The 20,066-nt window shown below is 36.3% G+C and overlaps 3 protein-coding genes and 1 long non-coding RNA gene across 6 annotated transcripts in view; 1 reads left to right on the plus strand and 3 right to left on the minus strand.

The window, feature by feature from the left end:
- Positions 1 to 5,185, minus strand: part of LOC132199529 (uncharacterized) — a 116,435-nt gene extending 111,250 nt beyond the window's left edge. For both annotated transcript variants that reach the window (XM_059624330.1, XM_059624328.1), the window contains exon 1: positions 5,080 to 5,185. In XM_059624330.1, the coding sequence (XP_059480313.1) occupies positions 5,080 to 5,089 (10 nt within the window). In that variant the 5' untranslated portion in view covers positions 5,090 to 5,185. The remainder of the gene's footprint in view (positions 1 to 5,079) is intronic.
- The window catches only part of LOC132199522 (protein sprint), a 217,233-nt gene that overhangs the window by 27,692 nt on the left and 169,475 nt on the right, over positions 1 to 20,066 (plus strand). Inside the window, exon 3 of the mRNA XM_059624321.1 lies at positions 16,322 to 16,384. The gene's annotated coding sequence lies outside the window, so the exon portion shown is untranslated. The remainder of the gene's footprint in view (positions 1 to 16,321; positions 16,385 to 20,066) is intronic.
- On the minus strand, positions 6,146 to 7,028 carry LOC132199528 (C-type lectin 37Da-like). Its single transcript, XM_059624327.1, has 5 exons — positions 6,912 to 7,028; positions 6,821 to 6,854; positions 6,691 to 6,755; positions 6,525 to 6,633; positions 6,146 to 6,471 (listed from the first exon to the last, which is right to left on the minus strand). Exons 1-5 carry the CDS (start codon positions 6,960 to 6,962, stop codon positions 6,245 to 6,247), a joined length of 486 nt encoding a protein of 161 aa, XP_059480310.1. The 5' UTR covers positions 6,963 to 7,028; the 3' UTR covers positions 6,146 to 6,244.
- On the minus strand, positions 7,612 to 19,023 carry LOC132199531 (uncharacterized). Of its 2 annotated transcripts, XR_009442110.1 has the most exons (5): positions 18,965 to 19,023; positions 8,377 to 8,550; positions 8,198 to 8,315; positions 7,976 to 8,119; positions 7,612 to 7,913 (listed from the first exon to the last, which is right to left on the minus strand). It is a non-coding gene; the product is annotated as an uncharacterized LOC132199531 (long non-coding RNA). The 2 variants fall into 2 exon arrangements; XR_009442109.1 differs by lacking the exon at positions 18,965 to 19,023 and having other exon boundaries at positions 8,377 to 9,106.

Below are 20,066 nucleotides of genomic sequence, written 5' to 3' on the forward strand. Positions count from 1 at the left end.
ATCTCGCATGTTGAAAAGCAAGAGTGCACGCGAGGGGCCCTTTAGGCTTTTCCAGAGCAGCTTATTATTTGCTCAGCTTCTGAGGGAGCGCAATTATACAGCAGGTACAATTGCATTTTAAACTCCACCTAATAAATATTCACTGAGATAAGTCATGAGCAACGATCGTTTAGCTGAAGTGCTGACGGACACTGAAATGTGCTGCCTCTTGAGATAATATATAAATTGAAAAATTATCTCAATCTTGTAACGGGTGGAAAATTCTAAATAATTGAACGAGATTTATCAACTTGCAGGAAAAATTATCTTGATTTAGTAAAGCGTGAGTTTGATTGATTTAAATTTCATTTTATGCCAAAGCTGTAATTAATTAATCGTACGCTTGACGAAAAAAATTTGTCATGCGGCGGAAGGTAATGAAATAAAATTCTTGAAAGTGCAACGGTTTCGATTCTTAATTGAATTGACTACGTAATTGTCCACCTTGATCCAATTGTAAACATAATTGTGTTGTATAAATAAACACTTGCTTGAATCACAAAGACGCCGCTGCCAACAACAATAGTTGAGCTTTTTACTCCGCAAAGCATTCAATTTAGCCAAGCGATAAAATCGCGCAATTCTCGCTCCCCTCGCGGAGACTGTTGCGCATATATTTGCATGCGAATTCGCACAATGGCAGGATGTGTTTGCGCTTCTTGAAAAAAAAGATTCGCCTCTAAAATGTGTCTATATTACGTAGGAGGGAAGTTTTTATTTTTTCAGCAAAGGTCACTTCGTGGCCTCGGCGGCTGAACGAGTGCTAATGGTGTTGCTTCGACCGTCTCATCTCCAGTCAGCATTGACCAGCTCTTGCGGCTTCGAATCGTGCTCGGAGTCGATTTATTTATGTTTCGAATATAATGGAAGCTGCTGCCGATGATGTCATCCCTCCACTAGTGCGGCCTATTTGTTTTTAATTATAATGCAGAGGCCTCGACAATTGACTTTCGGTTATTTGCATATTTCAGAGTGCAGAAAGTGCCCATCAATTTTGAATTTGCACCTATAAAGTATGATATCATCAAGAGAGGTGTGAAAAAATTTCAACTATGAAATAAACTGAAATTTTCAAACAGCCTTGAATTAAGAAACTATAAAATTTAAATATATTTATTTATAAAATAATCTTAAAACAAGGAAAAAAATATTTAAATTCTTGAATATTTGAAAATATTTTTGTAAATTTCCTGCAAATTAACAATTATTTAAAAATATCAACAATCACAAAATCTACAAAAAATAATTTCCTTTTGATTTATTTCCAAGCTCAAAGTAAAATCGTAACATCTATGCTTCTCCTTTGAAGTAAAAATTCCTTTCGTGCCCCTCCCGACCGGTATTTAAATAAGAAAGGGTTGTTCTCTCTCTCGCAGTTGATAGTACACGGGCGATAATTTGAAAACACGACAACCCCGCATGGGGCTCTCCTATAATTCTATTATACATGCATCCATGCAGCGGACCCAATTTTTTACTAATAACACACGGGCCGCCTGCACAGCCGCTTGACTTCACGCTGCCTCGCGCGGTAAATTAAAACAAGAGTGAGGGGATGTGGAAAGGTTTGTCTGTTACGTGAGGTCAGGATTTCCTGTTTTATCCCTAGATCCTTGAAAATTATATCATGTGCAGACGGCAGACGGTGAAGAGATAAAGCGGCCAAACAATGAGAAAATTTACATCAAATGGCAGGCAGGCGCAGCTGAGCAGTAAAATATCAAGCGGAAAATTTCCGATGGAAATTTACAAGACCCTCAGGTGTTTCTCACTTTTATTTTCAACACTCCCAGCCGGTTTACAATCGAAAATTACACCCAGTTTTTGATTTTTTTAGATTGCTCCAGAGGTTTTCAGCACCGCAGAATGTAACTGTGTATAATTTGAATCAGCTGCGTAATTGTTAAGCGCTGCGAGATATAAATTTATTTTGTCGTTTTATATTTGTATTGCGATGATTGCATGCAGTTCGATGAATATACAGTTATACATAGAGAGAGATGCTGGTAAATGCATATAACTCTCTCGTATAAGGCATGCAGGGTGTGGTTCGCTCGTGCGACTCCCACTTTACATCTCTCGCAATCTCGGCGAAAAACGTCACTCGGTAACGAGGAAAGAAAGATTTTATATGTTAAAGTCGTGACACCAACACATTTTCGGCAGGTCCCTCTTGATTATTTTGACAATTCCGACCCACTTCTCGCTCTAATCAGGGTGTTAATGGCCAATTGAGTTTTTTTTAGCCGGATAATTAATATTTAAAAATTAAAAAAAAAATGTGAGAGTAACAAATTTTAAATATCTTCAAGTGCAAATGAATGTTCAATTAAAAATAAAATAAAATTGTACTTTCCCCGTAGGATTTCAAGATGATGAATTACCAAGTTTTTGTATTCAATGATTCAGGTATATGGATTACGTAATTGCTGGCAGTTGTGTCCATATCGTCATTTGAAAAGCGTATATTGCCTCACAAAGTATAAGAATTAATTTCAAGCAGAAAACCCTTGAGAACAATGTGCGCTTTTCGAGAGAGATGCTTCGGTGCTCTCTCAGCGGGAGGATAAATGACATCATTCACATTTTTTGCGGCTACGTAAGTCCTTCGATCAAATCAAATCCTTTTCACTTTTTATCCCACTGCTAAAATTGCACCAATGCAGTCGGAATAATCCATCAAATATTCGCCTTGGGAAAAGTCATTTTGACGGGTGACATTTTTATAAGGCTTTTTTATATCATACTTTAAAAATTCAGCATCCTCGCAAGCGTATAATTGCAAGGTCGCGTATTTTTCCTAGCCTAAAGTTGCACCGCCATTAAACAGCAGCAGCGCGACGAAACAACTACAAATTGCCCAAATTTATAACTATGCAGCCTCTCTTGCCTCACACGTTCCCACACACTTTGTTATATAAAAGAAGCCCGAAAAAGAGCATAGACCGAAATTCGAGCGGCTGCTGCGCCTAACCTACATGCCAGACGCACCGAGAAATTTTATTATCCCCGGATTTTTATATCACCTAACGTCAAGGAGAGAAAAAGACACGGCGTCACTTCCTCCCTACTTTATTTTTTACAACTTAAAACTCTGATCCGCCCGCGCGTCGACGCCGTTCCGTGGTGCCCTTTTAATTAACGATTCAGGTGAGCGTGCACACTTCCTTATTGTGCGGGTGCATCCTTCCGTTAAACCGACACCTCTTCTTCGGTTTGCTCAGTTTGGCGTCGATTTGAATTTATGTTCGGACGTTTCGCGCGGTGAGTCATGAATGCTTCAAGATGACACGTTTCGTTTTCAGTTGCGGTCAAGACCTCTCAACATTTCTTGCATGAAAATTTATCCTGCCCCTTACATAACTAAAAAATACCAGAGAGCCACTTTCATTACGTAATTTAAATTGGCAAATCAACTCTTTTTAATTAAAATGTTCATAATTAAGTCGTGATCTTCTTCTTATTAAATGTTATATGAAATTTAAAATATACTCGACCTTGGGCAGATAATAAAATCTAGCAAATTTATAAATTGGATCAGCCATACAAAAGGTGTATCATATAAGAATTCCGTGCAGTTTCATGCATCACTAAGCAAAAATTGCTGCTCTCCTAGCACCTGACTCGTTCTCAATATTTCGCAAGGGAATTCACAATAAAAATAATAAATTGCAACAATTTTCTACGGCAATTCCCTACAGCTGCTGTTTTTTTTTCGTAATGCGATGCAGCGTTCGCGTGCTGTGAACGTGAGTTTGGCCATAAAACCCGAAAAGCGCGATATTATGTCTGGCGAGTCTAGCTGCCCGTGGGGTTCGGCAACTTTTTGTGAGGAGGATCATGACGCGCCGATGGCCGGTGTGTTGATTGAATGTGAGAAAGGGAAAAAAGTGAAGGTCGTTCATAAAATACAAAAGGAAATAAATAATTCCCCTGAAAGGAGCATCATCAGACTTGCAGAAGATGAGCTCATCACAAAATATATACCGAAAAGCTTCGAGATTAGCGTCTGGAGAACCGGATTTTTTCGCCGTCTGCCTAATTTTCGCGATGCCGGACGCGCCAGTCACCCTTTTGGGCGTAAAAATGGTCCCGTTGAGGCCCTTTTGGTCTGTTTTTAAACCATATGTGGACGGATTTCTCATTAAGCAGCAACGCACAGATCCCTTCCTTCTCTCAACCGGCCGCCTACATTTTAGCCAGAGAAAGTGCACCGTCGAGAGCCGCTTGCTAACTGTGTTAGATTTCTTTCGTCTTCCTCTTAGCTGCTCTTAATAGATTCAACAAAGGCAAAAAAAATCACAGGACGTTCGGTTGTTTTCGCTGGATAAAAAAAACTTTGCGCCAAATTTCAACGCCATACCTTTTGAAAAATAATTAACAGTGAAAAGCACTTAATTTAGCTCAAGCGCGTGGGCGGCCGCTCAAGGATATGCACAAACATTACACCATAAACGCCTCTTTGTGCAATTACGCGCCGTAGTGTGAGAAAAGTGCGTAGGCAAATCGGGCCTGATTGTCTAATTACTATCAAGAGAGGTGCTTTGCTCTTTTCATATTCTCGTATAGGCGTCGATTTTCAAGGATGGTGCGAACAACACTATTAAATAGGTTTATGCTTAGAAATAATTTGCGTCAGTGTGATAATTACTTACGCATAAAAGATCAATTAAAAATTAATACTAAACGATGCAATTAGCATTAAAGTACCAATGGTTTTAAATGTAAATACATTAAATGGTTTTCCTATGGAAATAATAATATATTGCTATTTTAATTCTATAAAAATTATTATTGATAGCTAATTTTTAATTTTTCGGGAGCACCTTTGTATTTTCTGCTCCTCGGGTAACACAAAGCACGTTTCACCTCCAATGCATGTAATTTAATAATCCAGAGAGCGGTTTGGCGACGCTCGGCCGAGTTGACACCACAAGCACACGCACGCACAAGATCTTGTAATTTTTTCGCAAATTTTTTTACGCAAATCTCCATTCCACTCTTAGAAATAAAATTGTGATAAAAAGGGTTTGCACTCACCCGTGGCCATGGCTGCCAGGTGCCACAGCTCTGCAGGTCTTCCTCCCCTGCCTTGCAAGGCTTTTGCGACGGGGTCCTCTGTGAAAGTCTGGCACTAGACTGACTTGCCGGAGCCGCACGCCGGAATCTGCTTCTCGTACCTGAGCAGCGCCTCCCCTCGACCTGAGATGCGAACTAAAAACCTGACGGTGACGTCAGTGGCCGTCTGCGCGACCTGAGAGGCAGGCAGGAGGCAGCACCGCTCGAAATCCCTTTTCTCCAGTGAGTCACACCGCCGGTCTGCCTCCTACGCCGCGCACCTCCGTCCGTCGGCCAGGGTATTATGTATTCAAAGGGTGTTGGAGGTGCTTTATTCTTTCTTTCCTCGCCTCTGATTTGTGACGGTTTCGCCTTCGATAATGGCCTGCTGGGTGCTGCATTTCATTTTTCCGTTTTTTATGCTGGAACACCAAGGATGAGAAAACCTCTGAAGGTCGCGGCGGTGTGATGGGTTTCTTTGAGAAGGGAATTATGGCTTTTGTCATATTTTTAATGCTTCAAAGGCGATTTATGCGACTGTGGGGAAGGAAGATCTGTCAGACTATGAGGCTGTAAAAACGCTTCAAATAAATGAAATTGCAGTCATTTCATTTGAAAGAGCTTCAATGGCGTAATCTTTAACCTTGACTTGGATGGTATTGAATATTTTGAGTTCGTTTTACGGCTGTAATTATTCAGTTTTCAAGATGATCTCGTTAAAATAATTAATATTTTAATTTTTTGAGCTACAATTTGCCTATACCTGAATGCACAGGTGCTCAGTATAACCAAAAAATTATTTGAATTATCATTTTCAGTAGAAATTTTGAATAATGATGGTACAAGAAATTTGGCCTCGGAATGTCTTTATTCATATATTTTAACTATTATATGACTGTATATCATATTGCGATTTTCTTTTTGCTGTTCAGATTAAAAACAACAGTAAAGTGGAATATTTCTTGGACAATTTCCCCTTTGATATAATTATAGAATGATTATTGTACTTGCTGAAATAAATTTGCGTTGAAATCAAATGCACCAAAAATTTAGATTTCTAATATTTTTGTTTATTTTCAGAATGAAATTTAAAAACAATAAGTCAGATGAAAATCGTAATTTTCTTTAAATATTTTGCATTTAAAAATTATTCGCAAATAAACGTGATGTACTCATCGCATGGAGTGTCATACCAAAGGGCAAGGGTATCTGGCTCCACAGTGAATTGCACGCACGCCTGTGTGCTCAACGCATTGTTAGGCTGCAGGTAGGCCCAGAAAGTGTCAGTGAAGGCAGTCTGGGTTGCATTCCAGTAAAACTGCGACTCTCCTGCGTTCCTCACGCCCGAGGTCCAGAAGACTTGGTAGTTGTAATCTGAATTTTTTGTTTAATTATTGCATTATTAAAAAGCTTATTATTTTTCGCACTATTTGCGCGCAAATAGTCCATCAAAGTCGTATACTCGGCAGCTGTTTCAAAGGAAATAAGGTTCTTTTGGATTGATCTGCACTGCTCCTGGGCGTCTGGAGCAAATATCTACATTCATTAAATATTTTTACTAAATATTTTTCTCTCAAACTTTTTTTATTTTACCCAGTCGGTTCCAACGAAAAGTTCCCTTCCATTCACAGTTATGTATTGCCCAGAAACTACTTTCTCTATAATAAATGTCATGAAAATCAGAAAATTAATTTATTATTTAAAGTTTAAATCATTATTATACCTGTTTCATGGTTAATGGAGTAAGCATTGCCCGCCTAATTATCAAAAGAGGAAATTTAAAAAAAATAAGATTGTGTTAAATAAAGTCTTACACGCAGAACACAGAAAACAGCAGCAAGAGCAAGAAAGATTTTGGTGCACATTTTAGCGGCGTAGAAATTTGACTGAAGAGAGGCCTCGTCAACTCTTCAGACTATGAAAAATCTGCTGATTATAAATTTGATAAGATATATGACACCTTGATAATTTTATAATGGAATTGATATTATAATCATGCTTAACTTTTCATAGCTTAGTAAAGAAGACTAAAATATCTCTAAATTTTGAGATTTTTTATCCTTGCACACCTAAATTTTGTCCAGGTCTGCGCAGACCTAACTTTCGAAATTGGCGTCAATCGGCAAATTGTAAATTTCAAGTAGTTGATGTTTTTGAAAGTTTTTGAAAGATATAGGACTACTTGACCTTATTTTTTAAATAAAGCGTCAATTAAATCAAATTTTTTAATTACTTTTTGTTGAAAAGACACAAAATGGTGTAAACAAGGCAAGGCATTTATGTTTAAAATGATCGTTCAGACAATGGAAAGTTTTTTATTATAAATTCCGCAGAATGATCAGCACATTACAATATATTGTACATGCAGAAATCATTTTGGGCGGTTTTGCAGAAAATAAAAATATATATTATGTCGTATGTCTAGATTTAAAATTAAAAATTCCAATCTTCTTATTGCATTCAATTTTTTTTATTCATACTGTACAAAAATTTATTGAAAAAAAGTTCTATTAACAAATGTTGGTTGAAACTGTTGCCACTGGAGTTAAAACATTGATTTTCTGAGGATGTGGGACACTAAATTCTTGACGCCAACAAAGTATCATTTTGAAGGCTTCACGAAATTCCGTAGATTGGTAAGCATAAATTATTGGGTTCAAGAACGATTGCGAGCACATGAGTAGGAAAGAGTACGTTTGGAAATAATAGTTTGGTAACGAGTGTTCTTGCTCACGGAAACTATTTAACTCGAGAAACATGCGAATCACCAGTGGAATCCAGCAAATGCAATAGCAACTCATTATCGTCATGACTGTCTGAAATATTTTAAATTAAAACTTTGAAAAAAATCAAATTAGAAAAATGGAAATGTTCTTACCTTTATTGGTTTATAACTATCAGGAAATCTAGACAAGGCTACAAAGAGTACTCTTCCGTAGCCTAGCACCAACATTACCAGTATCATTATGAAAGGTAATAATAATGCGCAAATGAAGTAGTTGAAGGGCATTGCAAAGGGTTCCTAAAAAATGAAATCTTTTTTAAACAACTTGCAAAGCGGAATGTTTTAATTAAAAATTTTTAAAATTGATTTACTCACGCATGAAAAATATTTATCGTCGTAATCCTTCCAAAGGTCCCAATTGTTTACAAACATCATAAAACACGCCGTGAATGCAGCATACGCATAAATTGAATAAATGGTAATTCGAGCTTTCCTGTTTGGTTAAAAAATAAATGTTGAGTTATTTAAAATGAATATAAATAAAAGTGAACAACCTTTTAGTCATGAATCGACGATGGAAGAAAGGATGGGTCACGGCTAAAAAGCAATCCATGAAAATACAAGCCAGGTGAAGATTTGAAGCAATCGACGATATAACGACTGGCATTAAAGGTGAGACGCAATCAATTAGAAATTCGCCATACGAACGATTCCAATCCGTCATGTGCCTTCCAAAGAATGTCATAAAAACATTATAAATCAAAGCGACTGCAGTCTAAAAAAATGAAACGTTTAGCGATATTTATTAAATTAAAGTATAATTTTAGTAATACACATACCAATAAATCAGCGACAGCAAGACCCGCGATAAATTGATTATGAACTGTATTCAACCTAGGTGTTCTTACTATAGCTAGAAGAGTCATTGTGTTGCCAAATACAATGGCCACAACAACCAAGGAACACGAAAAAATAACTCCGATGATATAGTAGCTCAGCTGCATGTTTGTGACTGTTTGAAAAGAACGCTGCGCTTGGATTTTCATCCCCCCAAAAATATTTTTTGACAATCATATCAGTTTAAGGAAGTCGCTTCATTTGCAGGATATGAGAAGTCGTGGACAGGCCATTAGCGATGTGGTCTCATAATGGCGAAAATCTTAACTTTGATAATTTGACATCAAGATAGATTACCAGGGAATCGTTTCCTTCATATTTGTGGTTTTCTTCACTATCCAATGACAGACTTACAAACTTTATTCTATAACGCCCTTTTGTGGAAATGTAAATAATTTATCAACAAAGCTTTAGAAAATGATAACGAGTAATTTACATTAATCGATCTAACCTATTCTTATAACAACTTAATGAAAGAACTTGACATTTTCCATTCTGATTATTTCCATAATAAAACAAATTGATTAAAAAAAAAGCGAAGTTGAATGTTATAAAATTTATTTATTAGTATAATCTTCGTTGATTATTATTTTTATCGTTGATGCCCTGAATTGTTAATATAACATTATCTCGCGTTTGGCCTCCTTTCTCATACAGCGGACAATTTATTTAACAAGTTAAGAGCCATGGGTTGGGATCGAGACAATGGACCTGAAAAACGGATCACGTCGCGCAATTTTGCTGGCGCAGGGAGTGATTACTTTTGAGTGATACGTGCCGCGTTTATTTTCTGTTTGCCAAGCAAATGAGCACAAGATTAAAAATTAATGCGCAGGTGTGGCCGCGAAATTGCAACGCAACTCCTTGGTCCGTTTTAATGACGCGCATAGAGATTATTGAAAGTTTTCACTGTAAATTAATCAGCTTTGATTGAATTTGATAATATTTTGCAATAATAAAAGATAACAAATGTTTTTTGAAGTTGATGAGCGAATCTTATACAGTCCATAACTTGACGTAAAACTTGTTTTAACTTAAGATGTAAAAATTATTTTGGCAATATTTTTCTTAACTAATGCAATGTAAAGAGATTGCTACATCCTTGAATTTTTTTCCTAAACTTAAGTTAAATATTTTCTCTTGCGCAATGAAATGCCATGTGTGATATAACGGCACTCTTTATTTAGTATTTAAATAATGAAAATTATTATATAATAACGCAAGAATAACTTTGAATGAATTTAAGCATGTCAGCAAATTTAAACTTTCAGCAAAAGTTGCAGAGTATTTTACCGTTTCAATGACAGTTTCTTTTTTTTCTCTCACGTGATTAAATTAATATTCTTCTCTGCTGACATTTTTTTTTCACATTAAGCAAGAGACAATTATTTAATTATTTATCCTTAAGGCTGCACTTGAGCGAAAGTGATATTTTTCTTGCCTGCTGCAGCAAAAATGATTTGTCCTCACTCTTGCAGAAATTAACGTAAATTTATTCACTCTGCCGCTTTTTCCGCGGGCGCAGTACTGACATGAAAACCATACCGCCTGTTGATTTACGAAATGCATGTCACATACTCTAATAGGCCAGGCAAAACAATGAGTTTGTATAATAACGTGCCGGCAGCTGAATGTGAATGGCGAGACGCACAATGCTTTATCGTGCACAATCGTGCTTTATATGAAAAGTTGGCTGACTGAGTAATGAATGACGCCTATGATCAACGAGAGGGAAATTTTCGTAGAAACAGACCCACATCCTGTATCATAAAATTTATGGAAATCATTAAAAAAAAACGGACAGCAGAAGCGAATTAATTTAATTCTAGTATATTTTATTATATGCATTCAGAAAATTAAAAATTAAATTTAGCGCATAATATATGTATGCGTTTGACGAAATTTTACTTTAAATTTGAGTATGTATAGATTTTTTTCTCATATATGTATGTCATTGCTTACTTAGGAACGTTAAATTACAATTAAAACAATATAAAACACTACATATTTTAACTTTCCATTACCTTTGCTGTGCTTTTTTAAGTATTTTATATTTCACAATTGTAATGAATAGATGGGTCTTGGGAGCTGTATAATTTACAAAAAAATATTTACAAAATATATTTTAAGAGATAAGAGGGTTTAAAATAATGAAGATGTTCCAGGAATAGTATTTTTGCTCTTGGCGAATTTTTAACGTCACAAGATTTCCATAAACGCATCATGCTAATTTTTCATAATGTTCTATATTTATGATGTTTTTATTTTATTTAATATAGACCAAAACGCATGTTTTAAGGAAAAAGAAAAATGCGAGAGCATAAAATTGCGGTTTGATTTATAGACCGCCGAATATGGCACCGGTGTTAATAAATGCACCGCACTCTTGGCTCCCACTTGAGCTTTATTGCTGCAGAGCACGCCCACGGCTGGCGACCTTTTCGCTCTGCTTGTGACCCTTGCGCTCCTTCGGCTTCAGACGGCGGCCGATTCTCGGAACTTCTGTTTTCCTCATTTTTCATTGTTTCGCACACGATAGGGCAAAACAAAACCCTCGCGAACCGACGCCTGAAAGAGAAGAGGCGTTTTTGATTACAATCATTAAGAAACCTTTTCAAAACAATACCCAAACCCCCTGAAAATAATTTAACTTTCATTCTATGGTTTTATTCAATTTGTCTATTATGTAATTCACATAATCTTATAGCTAAATGTTGCTAAACAATGGATAATATTATGCTTTTTATAATGGATTAATAAACTATTCACAAACATTTTTAAATACGGATAGCAAAATTTAATCAAAATTATCTGTAGGTAATTTAGCTGCAAAAATGTGCCTTTTGAAATAACCAATGAAAAAAGAACGCTAATGATGGCTTTCAAGGAGCACAACAAAAATTAATTGTGGGGCTTAAACGATCTTTTGTTGTTGAGATTTGGCATTGGCGGTGCATCACTTGATGGATTTCGCAGAGGATCTCAAAATCAATCAGCGAAGCTTTTCAGTCGCACATCCTCGTGCTGTGCGCGCATCTTCCAAATCACTTTCACTCTCTTTTATGTGGTTAGGTGTTGCAGCGAATGGGTCGTGCAGACAAACGTGTGCAGACAAGGGTCAAGGCGATGATCCCCATTATTGGCTGGCCGTCCGTTGTTTGCAGCATCCTTCTTTTGCAGCCTTTAATCACATTATCACCGCCTGCCTTGACGCGAATTTCAACCTGTCAATTGCCAACGAATCGACCGGCAAGAAAGGGACGGTCAGCGAGAAAACGTGCGCCTTGTTATCTTCTTATTGTTGGAAATAAATTCGACTGAAAATTCAACGACACGTGAGAAAAGCAAAAGCAGGGAAAAAATTGATTTTATTTTTTATTTCTCCTGCGGTGTCTTTTGATGATATTAGAGAGAGATGGTGGCGCCAAATTAGTACCTGTCATGCGGAGTCACCTCGTAAATCATTTAATTTATTACAAAAAAAAAAAACAGCACAAAATATGGCATCCAACTTCAAGTTGTCCACACATAGCTGCTTCTAATTTATTGCGTATACAATAACTAAGAGGGTGGCATAAATCACAGCGGCCAGCAACTGTCTGGGAGGTCTGCGAGGGTGTAGAAGGTCGGCTGCCCAGTCGCACATGTTCATCCGAATTAAAAAAAGCAGAAAAACAAGCAGATCGCTTTAAAAACTATAAAAAAAATATATATAAAATAATTCATATTAAAATACAGGTTAAAATTTAAAAATATGTCTGTCTCACCCACAAATTTTTATGTAGTTTTGTGCATTATTATCATTTTGCAGATTATGTTTTGTAAAGCTCACATTAAGCTTGTCCCTGTTTTAAAGCTTGATCTTTTTATTATTCTTGTGCAAATTTAAAACGCTCTCTGTAAAATAGTTCATATTATAAATTTAAAAAAAAATAATCACCAAGTAAATGAATGAGAACGAAAATTTTCATTTTTGATTCTTCAACTATCACAACATTCATGTCCTGTAATTTAATACATTAATATTAATTTGAAATATTTTTAAATAAAAATTACAACCTTTTAAGGTAGTTTCCTAAATTAAATTATGATAAATTCAATTATAATATTAAATAAACAAAAAATATATCAGTTTATTCAGAAAACGTAATTAATTTTATAATTTTAATTAATGTTCAAAAAGTTTAATATCAGCCACTTTTATTATAAATGCATAAAAAAGTATATTATAATTCACAATTTTTCTAATACAAATCTTTAGTTAATTGCTGCAATTTTTATTTTGGCTTCAAATTGATTGGTTTTTTTCATCGTGTCCTTGATATACCGCTCCTGAACAATGCGCTCGTGAACTATTGCAGCGAGGCCAAGGACTCCTGACTTGCTACCAACGTACGTCTCACGCCTGCAAAGGAAAAAATGGAATGCATTTATATTCGCCAGCTCCGTAATGCACACGAGACCCGCGTGGGAGTGCATCCGAGCAGGGCTGCTGCAGATAAAGAGCGAGAGTCGCTTGGCGTCCGGGCAATAAAATAAAGCACAATCTCGACGCGCCGCTGACCATTGTCTCTTGTTTCATGCGCGCAGCTTGTCTCGGAATAATTATCTCCGTGCCCGACCGGGCGTAATTTATGTGAGCCCACATTGGATGCTGCTTGCATGCACTTTTGCTTTCGTTCTGTAACCTATGACACGCCGCGGCATGCAGCAGAGTCGTCGTCCGACGCCCACTCGAGCGCTTTCTTACATGCTCAGCCGAGAAAGAGCGTTTTTTGCCCCCGCTTTAAGTGCGTTTTAATTGAGCCTTTATTTGCATCGACTCTAATTGAAGGGCGGAGCGAATGAGCTCATTACCGACTTAATTTTGCACACGCGCAAAGCATTCTTACCATAATTAATTTCATTAAAAAAAACTATAATAATTACAACTTGACTTTAAAATTAATTAAGTAATTCAACTCGCAAAATTTTGAGTTTGAATTTTTCCATATTTTTTGATAAAAAAAAATGACAACAAAAAAAGATTATATTATGCATCCTGTAAAACAAAATCCTAAAAAGTCATTAAAAGTCAAACCCCTCTTGCATGGAGGTTCTATTAAACCGTCGACAAGGATATTTTTGAAAATATACATGGTGACCAAGAGCTTCTGGTCAAGAGATCAGGTCACAGTAGGGCTATATTTCAATAACCGCCAAGTATTTATTTATTAACACTCATATTTATTACGTAACAGGGCAAAAATAAACATCAATAAAGTTTCAAAATGCAAATGATTCTAAGGATGAAGAGCAGTGGTGAGCGTTGAATGTGCGTCGCATTCTGTAACATTTGCATATTACATAACAACATTGCATTCTACATTATTGAATTTATCATAAAATTTTTACGATTAAATTGATGAAGGACAACTAATTTTTCCTCCTTCAAATAGTACCGTCCTTTAATCACTAAGCAATTAAAGTTCTTAGTGTTCTTCTTGGTTTAATTAAGAAGAGATCTTATGTGAAGACTAACGCACAGTCAGGAGCAGTTCGCTCAACTCTTGATGGCCGCAGCGACTTTTCGCAGCGCGCGTCGGCGACAAGGCACCGATTCATCGGACAGAACTCTCATATAACACATTAACAAAGTCCAGGTCCGCCTTTACACAGAGCCTTAGACGGAGTGTCACCCACTCAAACCTGTCCACCCACAGGACAACGGCGTGCCGACCTCTGAAAACGCAATTTATAAAAGCAACCACACTAATATCTTGATGAGAGTTCAATTACTTAAGAGATATACGTCGACAAAATTTATGTTTTCTTCCCCAACCGTAGAGATTTTTGCTGTTCAAATCTCAAAATCTCGTGTGTTAATATTCAATGGAGCGGAAAGTCATTTCAGTGAATTTTTAACTTTATAATTAACTGTCAATAAATGAAATTAATATTATAACTATCGATTTCTTTTCCAATAACAAAATTTAAGTATTAAATTTAAATTTCTGATTGAAATTGAAACAACTTGTTGCGAATTGTATTTTTTTCTTATTTGCTAATTTTTTGGATAATTATAAACCTTGTTCTCCCTCCATCTTAAAAATTGCATAGATATCTTTTAGGTATTTAAGTAATTAATTTTTCTCTTTAATTAACTTGATAACAATAATTTATTTTTGAAATTGATAGGGCGGAATATTCACATGCTAACTTAGCTTATGAATTCAGCATCCCCCATCAATTTATTATTTTGAGATTGAATTAAAAGTAGGTATGCAAGATATTAAAATGCTAATAAAACTATTTTTCATCAATCTTTGAAACAAAATTTTTCAAATTGCACTTTTCATTAATTGCTAATTATTTATGTTGGAAAATTACAAACCTTGATCTCCCTCCATATTGAAACTCACAAAGACATTTTTTTGCACATGCATCTCACAATCAGTGCCGCCGAGTGTGAAAATAATGAGTATTGTGTTTGAAAAATAATATAATTTATTTTGACGTTTGCTGATTGTTACGACCATCAAGTACTATTTTCATTGTGCGTCTTTTATGGCTTCCGAGCGAGTTGAAAGGGTCGTCTGGAGACTCTGCACAAAAAATATTATCAGGAAAAAATCCGTCTGCAACGAGACTTTGGTATGAAGCGCTGCATCATGCCTATTTTTAGTGCTGCGTGTATCTCGGATGAAATTTTGTTTATGTTTGCCAGCAGCATCCTTATTTGGAAGGCGACAATGTGTACAACACAAAGCAAACAGACTCCATAATCATCAATCAACTGATCGGCTGATAGGAAAAAAAATGTATCTTCGATGGCTGGATTGCAAAAATTTAATTGATGCAGACTATGATAACAACTTGATTTTTAAATTAATTGCATTTGCTCTGAGCTCTGACAGAAACTAAATAACAAAAATAATAATAATTTTTGTGTCTCTTTATTTTAAATTTTTAGAAAAGTGGATTATTATAATCAAAATTGCATTTAATATTGCTTGTCAAATTACCGGCTACGATTAATCAAACTCTCGCGATATCAAAGATTGGCCAATCAAAAGAGAAATATGATGAGATCATCCTCAGAATCGTCTTATTCTTACCCGTCCTATGCAAATGACTCAATCCACCGTCAAGAGCTTGTGTGTTTGTGCGTAAATTAAAATCAAGCGCGTCTCCTTTGATCATCTCATGCAGACCTGGGGGCAAGGTCCGTCAATTCAGCACAAACTAAATGTCTTGTCCTTTCCCATCGTAAAATGCGCAGCAGCGACAGTACAGCCTTTTGTCTCGCAAGCAATGACGATGCCACTTATAATTAAACAAATTATTTGCTTAAATAATAAGCAATAAACCTTGAATAAAGTAAATTGAAGATTTAATTTACAGAGACTTGCATAAGCATTACAAAAATTCACTAAATTAATGAATGAAATTTTAATTTTTAATAGATTTTAATTAATAAATATAATAAATTTCTCTAAATAATTTTTTCATTTTTAAATATTTTTGCCCATTTTACATAAAAATATTTTCCATAATTTTTTAACATTCTATAAAATTTAAATAAAAAATAATACATCTTTCTTTTCTTTTGTATATTTTCAGACAAACTGCAAATGGGTGGATTCAGCTTTTCGTGTCGTTAGCTGCCGCGCGGCGATATGATCTGTAAGTACCCTGGTCATATACCATAGGTCTTGGCGTATTCTACAGATGCTAATTTATTCTTAACTAATGACCTTCGTCCACTTGCATATTATTGCATCTGGAGAGTGCTGCACTTGAGAGGAGGGTTGAATGCCTCAGAAAACGTGATTTACTAAATCGACCGCATTAAACATTTATGTTATTTTATTCTCTGGCCGAGAAGCGAAAACTCAGCATGCCGTGCACTCGATCTCTCGGAGAATTAATTGGCATTGCCCGCACATTTTACGGCGCTGACAAGGAAAATATGCAGCGCGATCGAGCAAACCAATATCAACCTGCGTAGGCCCACCGAGAATGTGCACGGCCGTAAATTCCAATTATTTATGAATAATAAATGTGAATTTAAGACAAAATCTGCTTGTAAGAAATTATCCAAAGTAACAATTTATTTGTCCAAGCGTGGGATGGAAAGAAACCAGAGAGCTCTCCGGTAGCTGGTAAATTTGTATAATTTTTTTACGTCATGCTATAAAATTAATTGAAGATTGCGCAAATGACAAACAAGGAAGACTGCTTGGGAAGGTCGAAAATAACTCGGACTTTTTGACTTTTGTACGCTTGACTGGAGTGTTTAGTGGAACGAACTTCGACGCGCAATAGCAAATAAAAACTGTTGTTGCCAATTCCAAGGCGAACGTAAATAAATGATCGTTAATAAATTATTAGGGTGACATCACAGATTTGCTCTTTCTTGCAATCCTTTAAAGATTAAGTCATTGCTCAGCTTGAATGCATGCGCTCATATAATTGCCATTTAAATAATGTGCGAGACTAGCTGCAACAACTTTGAGATTCAATGACGGAATACATTAAGTATTTGCATACAAGGAAATTATTTGCGAAATCGTTAAAACTCGATTCCTATTAAAGAAATAATTACATGTACTTATGTCAAACAATTGCCACGTCTTTTATAATACTTAAAAAATTCCAATGCATTTTAATCCAATAAAAATTAACCTATTAGCATTTTCAAGTGGGCACAGAGAGTTCAGTTACTGCGAGCAAAAAATAAAAACGCGCCGCCCTGCGAGGGTGGCTGGATCGGACCACACCCATGTATGTAAAAAGTGCTGTCCACCTAAGCAAAAGCAAGTTGCCCTTGCTTAATTGTTTTGCTTTATACATTGCCCATAAAAAAATAGGAGGCTGCTGGAATATCAGCAATCATTATAAACCACCACGATCTACAAAAAGTTCAGTTTAATTTGTTGAAAAAATAAAAAAATTAAATTAGGTGGTTAAGGTGCAGCCTAGACTTTATCAATATGACGATAAACCTCCAGATAAGTGAATATTTTAATATTCCTAACAATTAAATGAATTATTTTCCATATATTACAAATTAACATAAAATTGGTTAGAATTTGCAAGATTTTTAAATTTCCTCATAAAATACAATAATATTTTATTGAAGTATTTACTTTTTGAATGCAAAAGAATGAACTCCCTCTTGTCAAAATTTGAAAAATAAATTTTACAACAGAAATAAATAATATGCTGAAAACCGTGGATAATATTTAAAAATAAATTAGTTATATTTCAGAAATATTTTATATAACAGCTATGTAATAATACTTGTATTGTACATGTTAATATTTTATAAATTTAAAAAAATAATTTATTAATTATTAAGAATAAATGAAAATTATAAAAAAAAACGAAATAAAATTACATTCTTAAAGTAGTATTAAATGTTAAATGTTAAATTGATGATTTTTAATTTTACAATATTCAAATAATTTTGTGTAATAATACTTTATCTTCTCTAACAATAACGAGGCAAAAGAAATATATTCCTTATTAGTTTTTCAACCTTTATTTTATTTCCTAGTTACTTTTCTCAGTTTCGCCGTCATTTTAAACCGCAAAAACGAAGTTTTAATTTAATTATCAATGTCTGTCCATTAGCAATTCTTTGCTTCTTTGGTTGATGTGAAAAGCGCAGTGCATTTAGTGCAGGTAGGCGGTGTAATGTACGTTGCAAGTGAGCGCAAATGCGCCGGCCTCTCGTAGAGAGCGCAGTCGCGGCGGATAGCCTTGTACGCGCGACTGCCCGATCCTTCCTCCACGAATATTTGGCGGTCTTGTGAACAGGCGCGCATGCTTTTATAGGGGGTGCCCGGCTCTATATTGCTAGCATATATTGCCGAGCCGACCTCCGCGCGCCGCATGAAGTCCCGCTCCCGGGAGCTTTTATTTGACGAGTAACAACCGCTTATTGACGGCAATCTAGCCATTAAAATGGTGGAAACTAATTTTCACCAGGCCTTCGCCACGCATATCCATCGATTCGGCCGCGAGTCGATCGATTCTGAAACCCGAAGACTCACGCAGATGATCCCTTGGTTGGGGCCCCAGGGATCCCGGTGCCCCAGGCGGCCCACCGAACCGGTCTTGCGGCTCAAAACGCGTGATTTCTGAAAACGGGTGGCCACTTTTTGTGATTAAACATGCCGAATGGCGATATTTTTGGCGCCCTCCTCACGTTTTACTCTAAAAATCGGCCAGAATTCGCAAAATACGGCTCCATCTTACCCTTAAATTGTAGGGCATGTGTTCGGACACAAAGCAGGCGCACACCCGAGGCACTTGTGATTGAAAATCTGCGGAAAATCGGGAATTGATTGCGGTTCGGCGCGTGGAAGTTAACCAGATGTTACCAAGAATGCGACTCATAATTCATAACCAAGTGCGGCTCAGTGCCAGGCTCGCATGAGATCGCAGGGAGCTTGCGGCACGCACGCAACGAGAGCGACCACGGCTCTCACTGAGGCTGAGTGTGTGCTCCCTCTGTTAGGTCCCCTCCATACAACCACGCGCCGTACTTCGACGAGGGGGTTTTAAATCTTGAATGTTCACAATGATTGTGCTGATAACCATTTTTTTTTAAGTAGGCGATCTTTGTTTGTTATTATGAATATGCTTGAATTCATTTCATGAAATTCGATAACTTTTCCAAAGTAAATTTGAAATTATGAATTTGAAGCTATTGATATTTATATCACAGCCATTTATCACCTTTACTCTATTATCCCCAGGGCTAGAAAGGGCAATCAAAGCTCGCAGATTTTGCTAACGTAAAATTCGAGGTGAAAATAACGCTGGCTAGCAGATAACATAGGTAAACCTGAGCTACTTCGTAGCCCATTGCAGCTCTGACTGTGTGCACTCCACGTTTGACTTCCCACTGAGTGAGGAGCTTTATAATAAAATCGTTATAGTCATCTGCCCTGCGTGAAGTCTTATTTCACACATGCCCGAAAGGTAGAAACTTACATTTAGCGGGTTACGTAGACAAATCTCAAGGCGGTCACCTATCCCAAAGAACAGCCTTTACTTGCTGTAAGTTGCTTAAATTTGGTGATCTATCGCGGACCGGTGTGTAGCATGACCGTATTTATTCCATTTGTAATCATGTTGGAACAAAGCAATTGTGGAGTATGACTGGTAAATTCCCTCTTATATGCGATTTTATGGTACAGTATAAGTCCAAATGCCCCAAATCAGAACTATGTCAACAGTTCTATATTTATATTGCACAACATTACATATGCATTAATTGTGCGGGTTTTGGAAGAATTTTTTGTGCTCTATTGATTAAATATAGAAAGTATTAGTGTCCATGAGTGATTATATA

Source organism: Neocloeon triangulifer, unplaced genomic scaffold, assembly GCF_031216515.1.
Source record: "Neocloeon triangulifer isolate White Clay Creek 2 clone unplaced genomic scaffold, ASM3121651v1 ptg000014l, whole genome shotgun sequence".
Lineage (NCBI taxonomy): Eukaryota > Metazoa > Arthropoda > Insecta > Ephemeroptera > Baetidae > Neocloeon > Neocloeon triangulifer.